Raw genomic sequence first — 19009 nt, forward strand, 5'->3', positions numbered from 1 at the left:
TATGAAGTTTTAGGGGCTTCTGGCTGGCTTAGTTGGTAGTCCATGCAACCCTTGATCTTAGGGTCATGAGATCAAGCCCCACATTGGGCAAGGCGCCAGATTTACTATAAAGCTTTAATCATTTCAACAGGGTAGAGTTGGCATAGTTCAATGCATCAAAATAGAGAGTGCAGAAATAACCATGTATTTATGGACACTTAATCTATGATGAAGATGACACTATACATCCTTGGGGGAAGGATGCACTATTCCTTTTTTTTTTTTTTTTAAGATTTTATTTACTTATTCATGAGAGACAGAGAGAGAAGCAGAGACATAGGCAGAGGGAGAAGCAGGCTCCTCACAAGGAACGCAATGCGGGACTTGATCCCAGGACCCTGGGATCACGCCTTGCACCAAAGACAGATGCACTGGGACAACTGCTTACCCATGTGGGGAAAAAGTTTTTTGTTTTTTTTTTTAAGATTTATTTATTTACTTATGATAGACAGAGAGAGAGAGAAAGGCAGAGACACAGGCAGAGGGAGAAGCAGGCTCCATGCCGGGAGCCCGACATGGGACACGATCCTGGGACTCCAGGATCGCACCCTGGGCCAAAGGCAGGCACCAAACCGCTGAGCCACCCAGGGATCCCCCCATGTGGGAAAAAAGTGAAAGAGAATTCCTATCTCATACCAACCACATACATAACTGAATCATAAAACTTTGGGAAAACAATCCAGGAGAAATTCTTTATGACCTTGGGATATATAGACTTCTTAAAACAAGACAAAAACTCCCACTAACTCTAAAGGAAAAGATAAATTTGACTACATTAAAACTAAGAATTTCCATTTAAAAAACAGGTTGAGAAGACAAACCACAAACCTGGAGAAGATATCTGCAACACATATGGTTAGTAAAGGACTGGTATTCAGAACATGCAAAGCATTCCTATTAATTGAAAATGAAAAACAAACCACTTATTTTTAAGTGGAAAAGACATGAGTGGAACTTTTACAGAGAAGGGACCAGACAGGATTCATATGAGTACATGTGAATAGGTGCGCAACCTCATTAGTAGCCACAGAAATCCAAACTACAACCACAATGAGAGATCATCTCATACTTACCAGGTTGGCAGAAAATAAAAATTGATAACAGGATGTGCTGGCAAGGGGGGTAGAACAAGAATTTTTATCCAAAGTTGGTAGGAATATAGACTGATGCGACCATTTTGGGAAACTGTTTCATATTACCTAGCTAAGCTGCACCTGAGCATAAGTGAAGAATGTTCGAGCAGTATTATTTGTAGTAGAAAAAACTGCAACAACTCAATATCTATCAACAATATCATGAATTAGAGGCGCCTGGGTGGTGCAGTCAGTTAAGTGTCTGCCTTTGGCTCAGGTCATGATCCATGGGATTGAGCCCAACATTGGGCTCCCTGCTCAGTGGGGAGTCTGCTTCTCCCTCTCTCTCTGCCTGCCACTCTGCCTAGTTGTGTTCTCTCTCTGTCAAATAAAGTCTAAAAAAAATTTAATGAATTAGTAAATTGTGGTATATACATACAATGGATTATACAGAAAATAAAGGAACCATAGCTACATCATTTACAAGAATGACTCAAAAACAATGTCTAGAGAAAAGCAAGTTGCAGAAGAATATATACAGTATGACTGCATTTATGCAAAGGCAAAAACCAGTCAAAACTAAACAATTTGCTGTTTAGAGATAGTAATATAGGTAGTAAAACCCATTAAGAAAAGCAAAGGAGGGATCCCTGGGTGGCGCAGCGGTTTGGCGCCTGCCTTTGGCCCAGGGCGCGATCCTGGAGACCCGGGATCGAATCCCATGTCAGGCTCCCAGTGCATGGAGCCTGCTTCTCCCTCTCCCTATGTCTCTGCCTCTCTCTCTCTCTCTCTCTCTCTCTGTGACTATCATAAATAAATTAAAAAAATTATTAAAAAAAAAAGCAAAGCAAAGGAAAAAAAAAAAGCAAAGCAAAGGAATGATTAAGACAAAATTCACTGTAGGGGCAGCCGGAGTGGCTGAGCGGTTTAGCACCGCCTTTGGCGCAGGGCATGATCCTGGAGACCCGGGATCAGCATCAAGTTCCATGTCGGGCTCCCCCATGTAGAGCCTGCTTCTCCCTCTGCCAGTGTTTCTGCCTCTCTGTCTCTCATGAATAAATAAATAAAATCTTTAAAAAAAAAGACAAAATTCACTGTAGCAATAACTCCCATGGTGGGGAGAAGGGGCATGTGATTGAGAAGAGAAACAGGTGGCTTCTGGCATAAGGCAGTGTTTTAATCCATGGACACATGGATCAACTTGACAGAAATGGTCACAACAGAAGTAAGTGGTGAAATGGCAGAGGAAGGAGGAGCAGAGTAAGAGGAAAAAGGAACATCAACCGTTAAAGGCACCAGAGAAAGACGAAGTTGCTAAGGTCAGAGAAGAAACTGAGTGAACAGGAATAAATACTGATAGGAGAGACAGGAAAGAGAAAGCCAAAGGCATATTTATGTTGCAGGGAGGTGGGAATGCAGGCTGAGGCACATCTGTTGGATTCAGGCCAGGTTCCCTGATGACCTTGGCTGTAGAAATTTCAGCCAAGATCTGGGGGTAGAGGCCACACAGCTGAGAACTGAGTGGGAGGTGAGGAAGTGCAGATCCAGAACAGAACAACTCTGAAAAAGTTTGAGAAGAGAAGGAAGAAAATGGACAGCAGCGGGGGGGGGGGGGGGGGGGGCTTGTAGGGAGAGTGGGGGAATGCAGTGGGGGTGGGGGTGGGGCGCCTTCCTTGAGAGATGTTAAAGGGTCTTTAAGTGGCCAGTTAAAGCCAGACGAAGAGGGTGCTCGGCTGGCTCAGTTGGTTAACCACCTGCCTTTGGCTCAGGTCATGATCCTGGGCTCTTGGGATCAAGCCCCACCTTGGCCTCCCTGCTCAGCATGAAGCCTGCTTCTCCCTCTGTTCCTCAGCCCACTCAAGCTCTCTCTTTTCCTCTCTGTCTCAAATAAATAAAGTCTTAAAACCCACAAGGAGATATATTTTTACACCCAACTGGTCAACAAAAATCTGTTAGACAAGTGGTCACAGAGATAAGGAAAAACAGGCCCTCTCAGATACTGCTGATGGAAGGGTAAATGGTAAAACTACTTTGGAAAGCAATTAGGCAGTATCTAATCAAGTTACAAATATGTCAGCCTAGAAACGCCTCCTCTGGGCACATTTCTGCCCTAGAGACACTTGCACATGTGCACTAAGAGGCAAGTACAGAAATGCCCATTGCTGCATGTATGCAATAGCGACAGACTGTATATAACCTGCAGATCAGCCAATAGAACAGATAAATTACATGGAATGTACACCTAAAATACTATCCGGCAGTAAAAGCAAAAATAAATACATTAAAACTACACACGATTCATAGAAATGTAATATTGACAGAAGAAAGCAAGTTTCAGAAGGCTAAGTACAGTATGGTACTATCTATCTATTTATTCATTTATTTTAGTATGGTACTATTTATAAAAAGGTCTTAAACATAGGAAGAATTCTAGAAACGTTTAACGATGTAGACATACGTAGTAAAAGTAGTAAAATGCAAGAGACTTTACCTAAAGTCAGGATAGTGGTTACTTGCAGGGGAGTGTGTAGTATCTGGGATGTGCTAGGTACCTGACATTGCAACTTTATGTATAATCCGTTTGGTAAGTTCTCATTTGGCCCATTTTATTAATGAGAAAATTGCGGCTCAGGGAAGTGAACTGGTTAGAATAGCAGTTCCACTCAGTTTTGACTTTGGATTTCCTGGCTGAACGAATGAAAGAGAGGGCCTCAGGTTTGCTCTCAGGCCTCTCCCAGAGCTCCCTTCCAGAACCAGTGTGGACAAAATTGTTTTTTTCCCCCAGCGGGGATTAAAGTCCGTTCCGGCTCCTGCCTCCCGCCCCCTGGCGTTGGGCCCCGCCCCGGACCACTCAGCTCCAACGGGGCTCATGAATATGCAAGACAGAGGAAGATACTTAAAGGCGCCGGCGCCTAGTGCAGATCTCTGCCCAGCGCCGCCCTTCCAGTGTCAGGTCCTACCCCTGAGGCCGGCTCCCTTCGGTGTCCCTCGCTCTGTGCGGAAGCGCTGCCAGCATGTCGGACAAACTGCCCTACAAAGTCGGTGAGTCCAGAAGTGGACCTAGCCAGGTCGGCTCAGCTCGCGCCGGGGCTTGTCTGGGAGGCGGCCGCAGGGCCCTCGCGGTGCGCTCCTGGTCCCCTTGAATCTTTAGCTCGGCGCGATCTTGGCCGCGCGAGGCAGTTTGGGGGTTGGAGTTCTCACGTCGCAGCGAGCCGGTCGTCTTAGGCGGTGGTGGACTACAAGTCCCGGCGTGCCGTGCGAGGCCCAGTGCAGCGGCGTGGGCTGCGGAGCCGCTAACCGGCGGCGTGTCGCGCACGGAGGAGGCTGGGGTGGGCGGAGAGCGTGCACCTGGCCGCGGCCTGGGACTGTTAGCACCTGCAGGGCCGGGAGGTCAAGCTGCTGCGGTCTGGGCCTGGACTGGCCCCTTGGCCAGCTGAGTGGACCCAGACAAGTGCCCAATCCTGTCTGGGCCTCCTGTAGGGAAGGCGAGGGCGCTGGAGCCGCTAAGGCATGTGAGGAGGAGAGGCCTGAAGAGCGAGTCTGAGGCCGGCGCTAGTCCACTCACAGGGACTTGGGGCTCGTTACTCAATCTCTGGGGTCACTCTCCTGGCCAACAGGGACAGTCGTGCAGAGACTCTCCGAGAAAACTTGGAGTACTTAGAAAAATCCCTGCTGTCCTATGGATTGACGTCGATAAAATGACAGTTAATCTTTTTTTTTAAGATTTTATTTACTTATTCATGAGAATACACAGAGAGGAGAGAGAGAGGCAGAGACACAGGCAGAGGGAGAAGCAGGCTCCATGCTGGGAGCTCGATGTGGGACTCGATCCCGGGACTCCAGGATCGCACCCTGAGCCGAAGGCAGGCGCTCAACCGCCGAGCCACCCAGGCGTCGGGACAATTCATATTTATTGGGCGTATACAGTGGGATGGGCACCTCTTCTGAGCTTTATTCTACACTAATTCACTTTATTCTTAAAGTTTTTTGGGGAAGAGGCTATTTCTAATTTTATGATGAGTATGCAGAGACACAGGAGTAAAGGTAGTTTGCTCAAGATCTTACAGCTGGGAGATGTTGGAGCAGGATAAGAATGTAGGCCTTGAAGGCCTCTAAGCACACATTTTCACCACTGTGTAGAAGTGGACGCAGTTGGAGCAAGCTCGATGAACTCTTAGCACAAACCTCTTCGGGCTGCTAGTAGTTTTTATTTTATTTATTCATTCGAAACACACACACACACACAGAGGCAGGCTCCGTGCAGGGAGCCCGACGTGGGACTTGATCCCGGGTCTCCAGGATCATGCCCTGGGCCAAAGGCAGGTGCTAAACCACTGAGCCACTGGGGCTGCCCTGCCAGTAGTTTTTAAAGTAAATTCAAGACACCATTAAACCTAGAGAAAGGCATCGGTATTTATGGAGTGCTTGCATCATATTTGGTGATTTGCATGTGTTTACAAAATAATCTTTGGTATTGGACTTTATCCCATTATACAGAGGAAGAAGCTGAGGCACTAGTACGAAGTACTTGTAAAGTTTCTGTGGAAATAGTAGCTTATCAAGTAGCTGGAGTAGACAGTTGTCCCTATGAAACTGAAGCTCAGAAAGCTTAAGTCAAGGTCTCATCAGTGGGGCCATATCATATCAGAGATCAGCTGGTCATGATTGAGAGCCTATTTGTGCTGGAAGGGGGAGGGTTGGTGAAAGGGGAAAAGAATAAAGAAATCTTAAGATTTTGGCTGAAGTGGCTGGTCAAATGGTTTCATTTCCTAAAAAGGGAAGATAGGGGAAGTAAAAGTTTAGGAGGGAGGAGGAGTCCCAAGGGCTCAAACATGACACATAGTAGATCCAGTTGGGCATCCAAGTAGAGATGCTGAGTAGAGAAGATGGATTTTATGAGTCCTAAATTCAGGGGAGAAGTTTGGGCTGGAAATAACATAGGAATAATTGCCGTAGGGAAGGTATTTCAAGCTGTAACTGGATGAGCTAATCTGGTAAGAGGCGAGATGATGGAAACCCTGAAGGTTTCCAAAGAGTCAGTTGTAGGAAGAGGAGCCAGGAAGGTAGAAAGAAAACCACAGAAGGACAGGCATAGAAGCCAAGAAAAGAAAGTGTTTCAGAAGGAGGATATAACTAGTGAGAGCAGTACTTAAAGGAGAAACATGAAGATAGATAATTGACCTTTAGATGTAGGATGAGGCCAATCTTGGGAGACCTTGAGAACAGTTTCAGAATAGTGAAGTTCCGAAAAAAGTTGAGAGGACATGGGATCAAGCCCCACCTAGTAGAGCTGTTCTCTTGTAACAAAAATGCTTGGTCTATAGCTACAGAGGAGGAGGATAGTGGATTGCACAGAGGAAATGTGGCGTAGTTCTGAATTCTTCTCAGTGAATTGTCATTAGTTGGTGAGGAGAGGCGTTAGAGGTTTGGACAGAGCAGCAAAAGAGTACATTTTTTTTTTTTTTCTGAGAGAGCATATGCAAGAGAGTGTGAGGTGGGGGATAGAGGGAGAGAGAGTCAAGCAGGCTCCATGCTCAGCATGTAGCCCAATGTGGGGCTCTGTCTCACAACCTGAGATCATGACTGAAATCAAGAGTTGGACACATAAATGAGCTATCCAGGCGCCCCAACCTAAGGAGAGTAAATTTACTAAGAAAATGTACAAAGATTGCTTAGTGTCCCATGAGATTTCTGGTCTTTTTTTTTTTTTTAATTTTTTATTTGTGTGTGTGTGTGAGAGAGAGAGAGAGAGAGAGGCAGAGACATAGGCAGAGGGAGAAGCAGGCTCCATGCACTGGGAGCCCGATGTGGGATTCGATCCCGGTTCTCCAGGATCGCGCCCTGGGCCAAAGGCAGGCGCCAAACCGCTGCGCCACCCAGGGATCCCGAGATTTCTGGTCTTGATATGGTTGTGATTTTCCTCCTGCTGGGCTCACTGGCTTGGGTGCAGTGGAGGATTGGGTTTAACTAGGGTGGGAGTTTTGCCAAGAGGTTTTCAGAGGGAACAGTGGAATCTTAAACTGTGGAAGAAGTTGCGAATAGGAAGGTGGTGTGGTGAGGGACTGGAAATTGGTAGGATTAATGCATTAGAGGTTCTGACCTCACCATCCTTGCCCTTACTGGAGTTGGGGCTCCAGAGGGAGAGGATTAGAAAATGGGACATGGCTAAAGTTGGTTGCTTGAAATCAAGATTTCCAAAGAGGTGGATGGGTGGGGGTGGGGTGGGAGGGTGATAGCAATGGGATGTGTGGTGAGGCATTGTGGCAATAGTTCCTCCCTCATTTCTTCTCTGAAATTGTTTAGATGTACAGTAGGAAGCAGACTGACTTAGTTTTATTGTTACTATTAAATTCTCTACAATCCTTTCCCTCTCACCCACCACATCTTTGGATGATTGGCAGGTTCTAAATTTCCCAAGAGATTAAAATCACCAGGAGTCCCAGCCCTCATCCTAGACCTATTGAATCTTTTTTTCTAGGAGAGTTTTACAAGTATGCCTGATGACTCTTACTGTGGAAGCTTGCAACCACTGACCTGGGGAATGGGGCTGGTGTGGGCTGGGAGACAGAAAGGGTGAGATTATTAGAAGACTATGAGATGGCGAGAGAGCTCATTATAGTATTCTTCTTTCCTGTCTGAGAATGTGGGCAAATTTGAGACATTTGGGGTGGTAGAAGCCAAAACATAACTCATTGTTGATAGTATCAAAGCCAGAGGGTAGAGATGAGTGTTGTTAGATCCTGCTAACAAACTGCCAAATTGGGCAGTTCCTCCAGGTACAGGCAAGGTGAGCAAGGCAGGTCTCTTTGTGGAAGAACTTGCTTCCTGCAGGCTGGCTGGCTACTGCTTGCTTGCAAAGGGAGAGCTGAACTGAGCATGCCCTTTATTCCTCCCAAATTCACCAATCAGACAAGCCACTCTGGCTTCCTCTAAGGCAGAGAGACGCCAAGAGTGTTCGTTATACAGGTGAGTTTACTCTGAGTGGAAAGGAACATGAGTAGGGGGAAGCAGCATATTCATGTGGTGAAGGAGATCCAGCAACTGTGTTGAGTCCAATGTGTTTGATATTATTTATGAGTGATGGAGTCACCAAGAATCATGACTTGGAAGATGGAGCGCCAGAAGCCAAAATCTTTAAGAAATGAGGTTGGTAGGTGACCAACCTAGGTGATAAGAAAGGGTAGTGGGAGGATAGTGGATCTATTTCCAATAGTGGGTGCGCCTGGGTGACTTAGTATTTAAGCATCTGCCTTCAGCTTAGGGTGTGATCCTGGAGTCCCACATCGGGCTCCCTGCATGGAGCCTGCTTCTCCCTCTGCCTGTGTCTCTGCCCCTCTCTCTCTCTCTGTGTCTCTCATGAATAAATAAATAAAATCTTAAAAAAGGGGGGGGGTAGTAGGACTTAGTATAAGCTGATAGCTATTTTCAAGGGGCATTTACCTGTGTTGTAATTTTCACATTCCTGTTGATTCTTTGATTACACGTGCTCTCCCACAAGGCTGTAAGCTGTGGTTAGGCAGGGATGATGTCTGTCTTTTTTGACTGCCCTGGCTCTGTAAATCCTTGTTGAATGAGTGAGAATGGTGGTGCTTTGCGGTTGGTGGGAGGAGACAGCTCACGCAACTCTCATCCATCTTGGCCCTGCAGCTGACATCAGCCTGGCCTCCTGGGGACGCAAGGCCCTGGACATAGCGGAGAATGAGATGCCGGGCCTGATGCGCATGAGGGAGATGTACTCGGCCTCCAAGCCACTGAAGGGTGCCCGCATTGCTGGCTGCCTACACATGACCGTGGAGACAGCTGTCCTCATTGAGACCCTCATAGCCCTGGGTGCTGAGGTGAGGCCTTCAGTATTTCCTGTGGGGGGTGGGGGCAGGGAAGTCCAATGTGGTGCCCCTTTGGCCCAGCAGGGGCTCCAAGCTTGTCACAGACACTGTCCACACCCTTTGTGGTGACTATTCTTATGGATATTTTCGACCTAAGACAATAGTTCCTGAATTCCTTCAGCTCACACCCTTCTGACTGAGGAGCTCTGGGTGGGAAAACCTCAACGCTGATGTTCCACAGGATCATCCAAGGACTGGCTCTCACTGGCCCTCCCAGGTTCATGTGCCTGCTATGGACCAATCATGGTGCCAGAAGGATGGTGTACTTTCATTGTTTCGGCTTAGGTTATAAGTACCAATGGCTGGCAGCTCTTCTAACCTCTCTGGGAACTTTGGAGTAAGATGGTTTCCCAAGACAGGGCAGAGAAGAGCAGCCAATACCAACCAACAATCCCACCAATGCTCAGTCCTTGGATGTCTTTTTTCAACATTCACACTCAGTGGTCTGATTTTATGGCTTTAAATACTGTCTGTATAACTCCCAAATATGTGTATTAGCCTGGACTTCTCCCTGCAACTCCAGACTTATGTATCCAGCAGCTGATGTGTCAGTCAACTCCACGTAGATATCTAATAGACAGCTCAACCTCAACATGTTCAAATTCATGATTTCCTGTTCCCTTCCTCTTCCTGCAGTCTTCCTCATGTAAGTAAATGGAAACATCAGCCTTCCAGCCTTCTCAGCTCAAGAACCTGGGGTCATCCCTGACTCCTTTTCCTCCCTCACCCCGACAGCTAATCCTACAGCAAGTTCTATCATCTCAACCTGCAGAATATACCCATCATCACCTCCACTGCCACCATTGCATTTCTTTGTCTGAACTCTTACAGCAGCTTCTTGTCTGCTTGCTTCCTTGTGGAGCCCTTTAACCTCCACATAATGTTTAGTACCAGGTGATGTTTTAAAACCTAAATTGGGTTTTGTTAATGCTCTGGCTCTTTTTTTTTTTTAAGATTTTATTTATTTATTCATGATAGTCACAGAGAGAGAGAGAGAGAGAGAAAGAGAGAGTGAGGCAGAGACACAGACAGAGGGAGAAGCAGGCTCCATGCACCGGGAGCCCGACGTGGGATTCAATCCCGGGTCTCTAGGATTGCGCCCTGGGCCAAAGGCAGGCGCCAAACCGCTGCGCCACCCAGGGATCCCAATGCTCTGGCTCTTATCTACTCATCAGTTGTCCCCAGCCTATGGTTGAAGAGCCTGCGGGGCCTCTTCCCCCTCGATCCAGGGCTTTGCTTTATCCCTTTCCAGTGACCCCAGTGCTTCTGAGCTGTCTGTGACCGGTAGCCCTGTCTTGTTTTTTGTTCCAGGTGCAGTGGTCCAGCTGCAACATCTTCTCTACCCAGGACCATGCAGCTGCTGCCATTGCCAAGGCTGGCATTCCAGGTGAGTCCTGTTTGCTGCTGAGGGATATGGGAATACATGATGGAACTCTGCTTCTCCTTGTTTTCTTCACTGACTCCTACTGTGACAAGTTTTCCCATGGCAGGGGAGAGGAGTCATGGTTGCAGAATTCTAGCCTAATGATTGAAGGAAAGACTTGTTTTGTTCCACTGTCATCTAAAATCCTGTGGAATGCACTTACTGGCCCATCTCAAGTCCTGTAACCAGGAAGGGTGGTATCTTATGATTGGGAGCCATATGATGTGGAGGAGAGGAAGTTCCTTAAAGGAAGAATGTAGGTCATTTCCAAAAGAATCAGGGAGAGATATGGGCAGAAAAAGAGCCTCAGAGGTCCATTGCCCTAGGGTCTGATAGTCTGGGGGGCTGAGACTTTATCACAAGCTGCTGAAGAAACAGGCACCGTCTGCTGGGACTTGAGGAGGAGAGTGGTTAGCTCTGATGGTGATTAAATAGGACATTCCTGGGGATCCCTGGGTGGCTCAGTGATTTGGCGCCTGCCTTTGGCCCAGGGTGTGATCCTGGAGTCCCGGGATCGAGTCCCACGTCGGGCTTCCTGAATGGAGCCCGCTTTTCCTCTGTCTGTGTCTCTCCTCTCTCTCTGTGTCTCTCATGAATAAATAAATAAAATCTTAAAAAAAATAAAATCAATAGGACATTCTTTCTAACCAGCCATAGGTGGAGGGAATGGGTTGGGGTGGACCCTTCCAGAGCTTGGAAGGGCTCAGACAGGTCCCCCACTCCTCAGCCTTATTTGACTCCATGACCCTTTTCTGGGAAAGGCCTTGTTTACAAGACCACTGTCTGCTATAGTTTGGGGGAGGAGGCAGCTGCTGGGCCTGCTTGGTCAGTTACATTTGCTCACAGGAGATTCATGGAAGCCCCCACCCCCACCCCCCCGGGTCAGTGTCCCAGTCTGGGCTGACAGTCAGGAGTCCTGGATTCTGGTGGCTGTTCTGGAATGCCCATGCTGAGTGACAGGGCACATCTTAGCCCCTCTCTGGGCATCTGTAAATGATGATGATGGTAATGCCTGCCTCAGAGTGTTACTGTCAGGAAAAAACGAGATGGAGCGCGAGGCAGTCAGAATAATTTTTTGGTCAGACAGTCTGGGACAACCCACCACAGAGACTGTTGGGCCCTCAAGTCCTTCAGTGCAAAATTAATCTTGGACTTTGGCTGCTGGTCCACCTGAGTGTGGCTCACTGATCCTGTAGCACCTTCATCCCAGCAGTAGGCATCATGGATGGGAGCCCTGGTCATTAGGTTGATGTTCTAGTCTTTGGGGCCAGACAGAAGGGAGTAGGGAAGGAAATAATTATTTCCAGATACCTATATCTGGGGGGCCGTACTTGGCCTTAATCTGTATATTAGAGATGAAGAAACTGAGGCTCACAGAGGGGAAGTGATTTGCTCAAAGTCACACAGCTGGTGAATGTAGAACCAGGATTTGTACTCAGATCTGGTTCCAAGTTCTGTTCTTTTCACTGCCTGAATCTTCTAGGGATGGGAATTTGGTAGGAGATTGTATTGGCTGTGCTCAGGTGGTTCCCTGGAGCAGGCACCAGTGGGGAGGGCCAGGCTCTGATGTGCTGTGCCACTCCACCTCCAGTGTACGCCTGGAAGGGTGAAACGGATGAGGAGTACCTGTGGTGCATTGAGCAGACACTGTACTTTAAGGACGGGCCCCTCAACATGATTCTGGATGACGGAGGTGACCTTACCAATCTCATCCACACCAAGTATCCACAGCTCCTATCAGGTAGGTAAGTGGGGTAGGTGTGGGGGCAAGGTGTTCTAGATGGGGCCTGCTTGCCCATGTGAAAGCAGCAGCCTGGCAAGATTCCACTGCCTCGAGCAGCAGATTCTGTGGAAGATGGGAGGATGGCAGTTTCCCACAGACATGTTGGGGCCTGGACTCCAGATTTCTGATGATGTGGGGCTGAGGTTGTGGTGGGGAGGCCTGGCTAAGGTCTGGTTTGAGGGCAAGCATAAGGCCAGGGCTGGGATTAGCTTTGTTAAATCTGGGTGGGGAGGAATGTAGAGGGAGTACTGAGTACAAAGGCCCTGAGGCAGGAAAAGATGGACTATTCAGGAAACTGAAAGGAAGCCAGTTTGTCAGCTTCTTTCACTGGGGAGAATTGCAGGGTGTGGCTGGAGCCCTAATGAAGAGCAGATGTGTGAGGATTTAACAGGCTAGAGAGGGATCCCTGGGTGGCGCAGCGGTTTGGCGCCTGCCTTTGGCCCAGGGCGCGATCCTGGAGACCCGGGATCGAATCCCACATCAGGCTCCCGGTGCATGGAGCCTGCTTCTCCCGCTGCCTGTGTCTCTGCCTCTCTCTCTCTCTGTGTGTGACTATCAAAAAATAAATAAAATAAAAAAAAAATTTAAAAAAAAAAAAAAAAAAAAAAAAAAAACAGGCTAGAGAGATTTTGGCTTGATCCTGAGAGCAAAGATAAATAATTGGATGATATTAAAAAGATTTCTCTGGGGGCACCTGTGTGGCTCAGTGGCTGAGCATCTGTCTTTGGTTCAGGTTGTGATCCCGCGGTCCTGGGATCAAGTCCTGCATCAGGCTCCTCAAGGGAACCTATGTCTCTGACTCTCTCTGTGTGTCTCTCATGAATAAATAAAATCTGAAAAAAGATTTCTCTGAAAATATGTACACATTAAAAATGGCTGCTGGCTCCTGCGTAGAAGATGGGTCGTGCTGGGCACTGCCACTAGGGCAGTGGCAGCAGGCATGAAGAGCTTGAGATTGCTGGTGAGAGAGCACCAGCTCCAGCCTAAGCTGGAGAGCTTAGGCCTGGTGATGGTGGTGACTCCTCTTGCATGCTGGCCTGGAGGATCAGGTGATTGGTATCAGTCACAGAGATGGAACCCAGAAAGAGGAGCAGCTTTCAGGGGCAAAGATCAGGAATTTGGATGAGTTGAGGTGTGGGCTCTCTGAGGCTCTTGGGGTCTCATGCCAGAGGCACTGCCTTTTTCCCCTTGGGCAGCCCCTTAGGCTCATCCCCTTCTCTCTTGTCCAGGCATCCGAGGCATTTCTGAGGAGACCACAACAGGGGTTCATAATCTATACAAGATGATGGCCAACGGGAAGCTGAAGGTGCCTGCCATCAATGTGAACGACTCTGTCACCAAAGTGAGTCTGGGGGCAGTGCCATGTTCAGCTGTTCATTCCCAGTGCTCAGGAGTAGGCCTCTGAAGAAGGGCCGCTGGGAAGGCTGTAGGCCAGAGACTTGAAGCCCTCATTTGAGGGGTGGTGGTGGGGGTGGGTAAGGGGTAATAAGCGACTGAGGGTAATAAGTAGATTAAAGAGGAAAAGAACTCTATGGTGAGTTTTAGAGCTGGGCACCAAGAGCTTTAAAATGAAGCAGGTTTTAGGCAATCTCTCTTAGCAGTTAATCCTTAGGAAGCCTTCTAGACTGGCATAGAAAGGCTAGGGAGAAGGTCTTGGGCTAATTCAGAGCAAGGGGCATATGAGCACATTAGCTGGTAGGGAGAAGTCACAGAAGGTGATTAGGCCAAGATGCTGAGAGTAGTTTCTGAGGCCCCAGGGCCTTGCCTGCCCCCATCACCCTTTTGCCCCTCTTCTTTCAGAGCAAGTTTGACAACCTGTATGGCTGCCGGGAGTCTCTTATAGATGGCATCAAGCGGGCTACGGATGTGATGATTGCAGGCAAGGTGGCAGTGGTAGCAGGCTATGGCGATGTGGGCAAAGGTTGTGCCCAGGCCCTGCGGGGTTTTGGAGCCCGCGTCATCATCACGGAGATCGACCCCATCAATGCATTGCAGGCTGCCATGGAGGGTATGATAGGGCGAGGGTTGTCTGTCAGCTACTGGGGCCAGAGGAGGGGCAGGGCCACCCTGGATGACCTGTGGACACCATCTCTGCACAGGCTATGAGGTGACCACTATGGATGAGGCCTGTCAGGAAGGCAATATATTTGTCACCACCACAGGCTGTGTTGACATCATCCTTGGCCGGTAGGTGCTAGGTTGGGGGTTGCAGGGAACAAGGAAGGGGTTAGGCTTGGGTCGCTCTTTGTCCCTAACAGTTTTCCATGGGTTGGTGCTCCCCAACAGGCACTTTGAACAGATGAAAGATGATGCCATTGTGTGTAACATCGGACACTTTGACGTGGAGATTGACGTCAAATGGCTGAATGAAAATGCTGTAGAGAAAGTGAACATCAAGCCCCAGGTGAGTAGGCCCAGCAGCGTGGGCAGATGGAAGACAGCGGGGGACATGTTTGTGGACTGATCACCAAGGAGGGTAGATGAGCAGGCTCTGGCAACCTGGGCAGTGAGATGGGAGGGAGGAAGGCCTGGTTTTAAGGCCTCTTAAATCAAAATCTTAGAATGACATCAGGACATCTCCATTTTTTTTTTTTTAAAGCTCTCAAGATGATTCTGCTGTGCAGCTTAGGTTGAGTACCACTCCATTCAATTTTTACTAAGCATGATGATTGAGAATATGGGATTTGTCCTCAAAATGTCCTCCAGCCTCAAATTGCAGCAACTTAACCCTTTAGACTTCAGTTTCTCTATCTGTGAAATGAGGATAATAGTAGTACATAAATCATAGGGTTGTTATTAGAATCAAATGTGATAATTATATGTATATATATAATTGTGTATGCTCTTAGCCCAGGGCACATGGCAATAATAATATTAGCTAATACTTATGAGTACTTAGTATCTATCTGCCAAACCACGTGTCAAGTGCTTGACACATGTCCACTCATTAAATTCTCACAGCAGACCCATGAGGTTTGTAGCTCAGAGCTGCTAAATAAATATTGGCTCCTACTAATTTTGAGTGCCAGGCGCAATGCTGGAGGTTGTTCTAAGATGGTCTAGGCCCTTCACAGACACTATTGGAGGGAGGAAGTCCTGGACAAGAGGGTAGGATGAGGCAGGAACAGTGCCCTGCCAACCCTCATTATTGCTCTGCTCAATTGCAGGTTGACCGCTACCAGCTGAAAAATGGGCGCCGTATCATCCTGTTGGCTGAGGGCCGGCTGGTCAACCTGGGCTGTGCCATGGGCCATCCCAGTTTTGTGATGAGCAACTCATTCACCAATCAAGTGCTGGCACAGATAGAATTGTGGACCCACCCAGACAAGTACTCTGTTGGGGTTCACTTCCTGCCCAAAAAGGTAGGTTTATCTCTATCCTCTTAGGGGTCCTCACAGGGTCCTCCATAGGCAGAAACATTCCATCTAACAGAGGAGGAAATGGAGGCCCAAAAGCAGGGAATGACTCTCAGAGAGTGGCTGTTGTCATCTGAAGGCTTGACTGGCTGAAAGATTCACTTCATGTCGGTGTTGGCTGTTGGCAGGTCTCAATTCCTCTCTATGTGGGTCCGTCTCCATAGGCAGGTCTCAATTCCTCACTACGTGCTTAAGTGTCCAGATGAGATGGCAGCTGGCCTTCCCCTAGAATGAGTGATCCAGAGTAGAGCAAAGGAGGAAGCTGCAAGTGCCTTTTAGGACCTAGTCTCCAAGTCCCACAACATCATTTCTGCTTTATTCTATTCATTAGAGTGAGTTACTCAAAGATAAGGAATAGGCTCTCCCTCTTAAAGGGTGTTAAGAATCTATGGACAAGGGGACCTGGGTGGCCCAGTGAGTTAAGTGTCTGCCTTCAGCTCAGGTCATGATCCCAGGGTCCTGGGACTGAGCCCCACATAGGGCTCCCTGCTCAGCGAGGAGCCTGCTTTTCCTTCTCCCTCTGCCATTCCCCCTGCTGTGCTCTCTGGCTCTCTCTATCTCTCTGTCAAATAAATAAGTAAAATCTTAAAAAAAAGAAAGAAAAAGAATTTTGGACAAAGACTTTTAAGGATATATTTTAAAATTATCACAACCATTTTAATCTAAAAAGGAACTCTTGGCTATATAACATAGAACTCTAAGAGTCAGACAGTGGACCTAAAGATTCATCTTTCTATGTCTTGGCTATTTTCTTCTTTACATTCATTTCACTTATCAAATAGACTTGCCACTTATGAGCTGAGACGGATACCTTCCCTGTTTAAGATTTCCTCCCGGGGATCCCTGGGTAGCGCAGCGGTTTAGCGCCTGCCTTTGGCCCAGGGCGCGATCCTGGAGACCCTGGATCGAGTCCCACGTCGGGCTCCTGGTGCGTGGAGCCTGCTTCTCCCTCTGCCTATGTCTCTGCCTCTCTCTCTCTCTCTCTCTCTCTGTGACTATCATAAATAAATAAAAATTAAAAAAAAAATTTAAAAAAAAAGATTCCCTCCCTGACAGCACCTGGGTGGCTTAGTCAGTTAAGTGTGTGCCTTCGGCTCAGGTCATGATACCAGGGTCCTGGGATTGAGCCCCATATCAGGCTACCTGCTCAGTAAGGAGCCAGCTTCTCCCTCTCCCCAGTGCTTGTGCTCTCTCTTGCTCTCTCTCTCTCTCTCAAATAAATAAAATCTTAAAAAAAAAAAAAAAAAGATTCCCTCCCTTTTAGGAATTGAAGAGTCCCTGTCTCCCTGTCTCCCTGTCTCTACCTGTCATAGAAAATATATTCTGTCTTTAGTTAAATTCCAGAGAAGCTTTTGGCTAGTTGTGTGGATTGGTGGAGAGTGAGGAAGGAATATAGTTGATGGTTTCATTGGGGCTACTTTGGGGGGGTGGGTATGTTGCATGGTTCCCTCTTGAAAAAGGGGAGCTAGGCAGCCAAAAACAACACATCCACTGAAGCTGACTATGAGGATAGAATGAGGTAAGATGTAACACGTGACAGATACTCCAACAGAATAATTGTCTGTATTGGTAGCTGGATGCAGGTAAGGGGTCCCAGAGCATGGCATTGATTCTGGGTCTTCCTGTGTTTCTCTCCAGCTGGATGAAGCAGTGGCTGAAGCTCACCTGGGTAAGCTGAATGTGAAGCTGACCAAGCTGACTGAGAAGCAGGCCCAGTACCTGGGCTTGTCCCGTGATGGCCCCTTCAAGCCCGATCATTACCGCTACTGAGAACCAGGCTTATTGTTTGCCTTATAACTGCTGGCCTTGCTGGGGTCCCACCTCTCTTCCCCAAGAGCAAATGGCACCAACTTTGAGATAGGTTTGTTAATGTCCCCCACTGACTCCCCAGTGCTGGTCACTTAGTCTTTGGCCTTTGCTGCATCCTTCATACTGTTCTAGGTGTGGCAGAGGGAATGGAGAAGCCCCTTCTCAAGCCCTGGTGATAATAGAAGTACATAGGAGAAACCCACAAGGAACCCTGAGCTCAGGGGTTTTGGAACTGCTCACTCCGTCAGTCCTTACTTAGTTTGGAAGTCAGCAGTGGTGGTCACAAAGCCCATACACTTTACCATCTAGGCCCTCACTTGGCCTATGAACTTTCTACCCATGTTCTTAGTTACTGGTTCACTGGTCCCTCAGCCCATGACAGATGAGAATGAATGATATCAAAAGGAAGGGAGGAACTTCTGAGAGTTTGAATGCCCCAGAGAGCCTGGCTTAGTGCTGGGCATTCTTTTGAAGAGGTTTCACAGAACAATGAGGTTAGTACTTTCAGTTTCTATTTTACAGAGGTTAGAACAGACTGTTAAGGGACAACCAGAAAGGACAAGAGAAGTGACAGCCTGAGGTTGAGAAGGGCCAGAGAATCATAAAAGCAGACATAGATCTGGCCACCTCTTTGTAACATGATGGTTCTTATCACAACCCTGGATCAAAAAGATTAGTTTGGTTTATAATGTTTAATTGTTTATAATGTTCAAAGAGAGTGGGAAGGAGGGTAAATAAAAATTTTGGTGCCTAAAAAATTTTGAGCTTTTATTAAATAGATAATCCACAGCCAATAATATATGGCATGAATAAGAAGTAATAGTTGTGTGCTGATGAAAACAAAGGGTTGTCTGCAGTGTGGGCTGATAAAGGCTGCAGGCACAGCCTTGGGTTGGAAGAACGGGTCAAGTGAGAGAATTCTATCTTTTCAGGTATGTCTCTTGTAAACAGCCTATTTTTTAACCTCATCTATGACTGTCATCTAATAGGTGAATTTAGCCCATTATATTCATTATAATCCCTATTCATATTTTTTTCCTCTACCTTATATTTTGTGTGTTTCAATTCATATTTTATTTTTCTCCCCCTTTACACTTTGGGTTGATCCAGTGCTCCTCAGGGGGAACTATTTATTGAGCATCTGCTGGATGCTAGGTGCTTTGTAGTTGATTTTCTTTATTCTCACAATAAGCTTAGTCATGTTACCCTAATTTTATAGATGAGAATGGAGGCTCATAAAGATTAAATGTCTTTCCTAAAGTCCCACATTTATAAGTGGAGGGAGCCACTTAGAGGAAATTGAGCTCCCTCCTATTTGCCTAAATGGTCATATATTGAACTCTGTGCTGGTCTTTAGAAATCAAGAACCCACTTGGGAAGGGTAACTGGAGACTATTCTAAGGGTCATCCACTGAATAGAGGGCCTGATGGGGATATTGGGATGTTTGAGACTTAACCCTACCCTTCCCAAGCTAGGGGGAGAATGTATTCACAAAACAGCTTTGCCATCTCCTGGCATTTCTTTTTCTGTGCCCAACTTTAGAGGTAAGTCCCGGGCAGCAGCAGGAGAAAGGCAGCAG

At 47.4% G+C, this 19009-nt stretch overlaps 1 protein-coding gene across 1 annotated transcript; it reads left to right on the forward strand.

Annotated features, from left to right (window-relative positions):
* The first annotated feature begins 4013 nt into the window (after nt 1-4013).
* Nucleotides 4014-18207, forward strand: AHCY (adenosylhomocysteinase). The gene is made up of 10 exons (XM_055306408.1): nt 4014-4154; nt 8760-8950; nt 10310-10385; nt 12013-12162; nt 13434-13546; nt 14005-14212; nt 14304-14391; nt 14491-14608; nt 15372-15566; nt 17259-18207. Exons 1-10 carry the CDS (start codon nt 4127-4129, stop codon nt 17388-17390), a joined length of 1299 nt encoding a protein of 432 aa, XP_055162383.1. The 5' UTR covers nt 4014-4126; the 3' UTR covers nt 17391-18207.
* The last annotated feature ends 802 nt before the right edge of the window (nt 18208-19009 follow it).

Source organism: Nyctereutes procyonoides, unplaced genomic scaffold, assembly GCF_905146905.1.
Source record: "Nyctereutes procyonoides isolate TBG_1078 unplaced genomic scaffold, NYPRO_anot_genome, whole genome shotgun sequence".
NCBI lineage: Eukaryota > Metazoa > Chordata > Mammalia > Carnivora > Canidae > Nyctereutes > Nyctereutes procyonoides.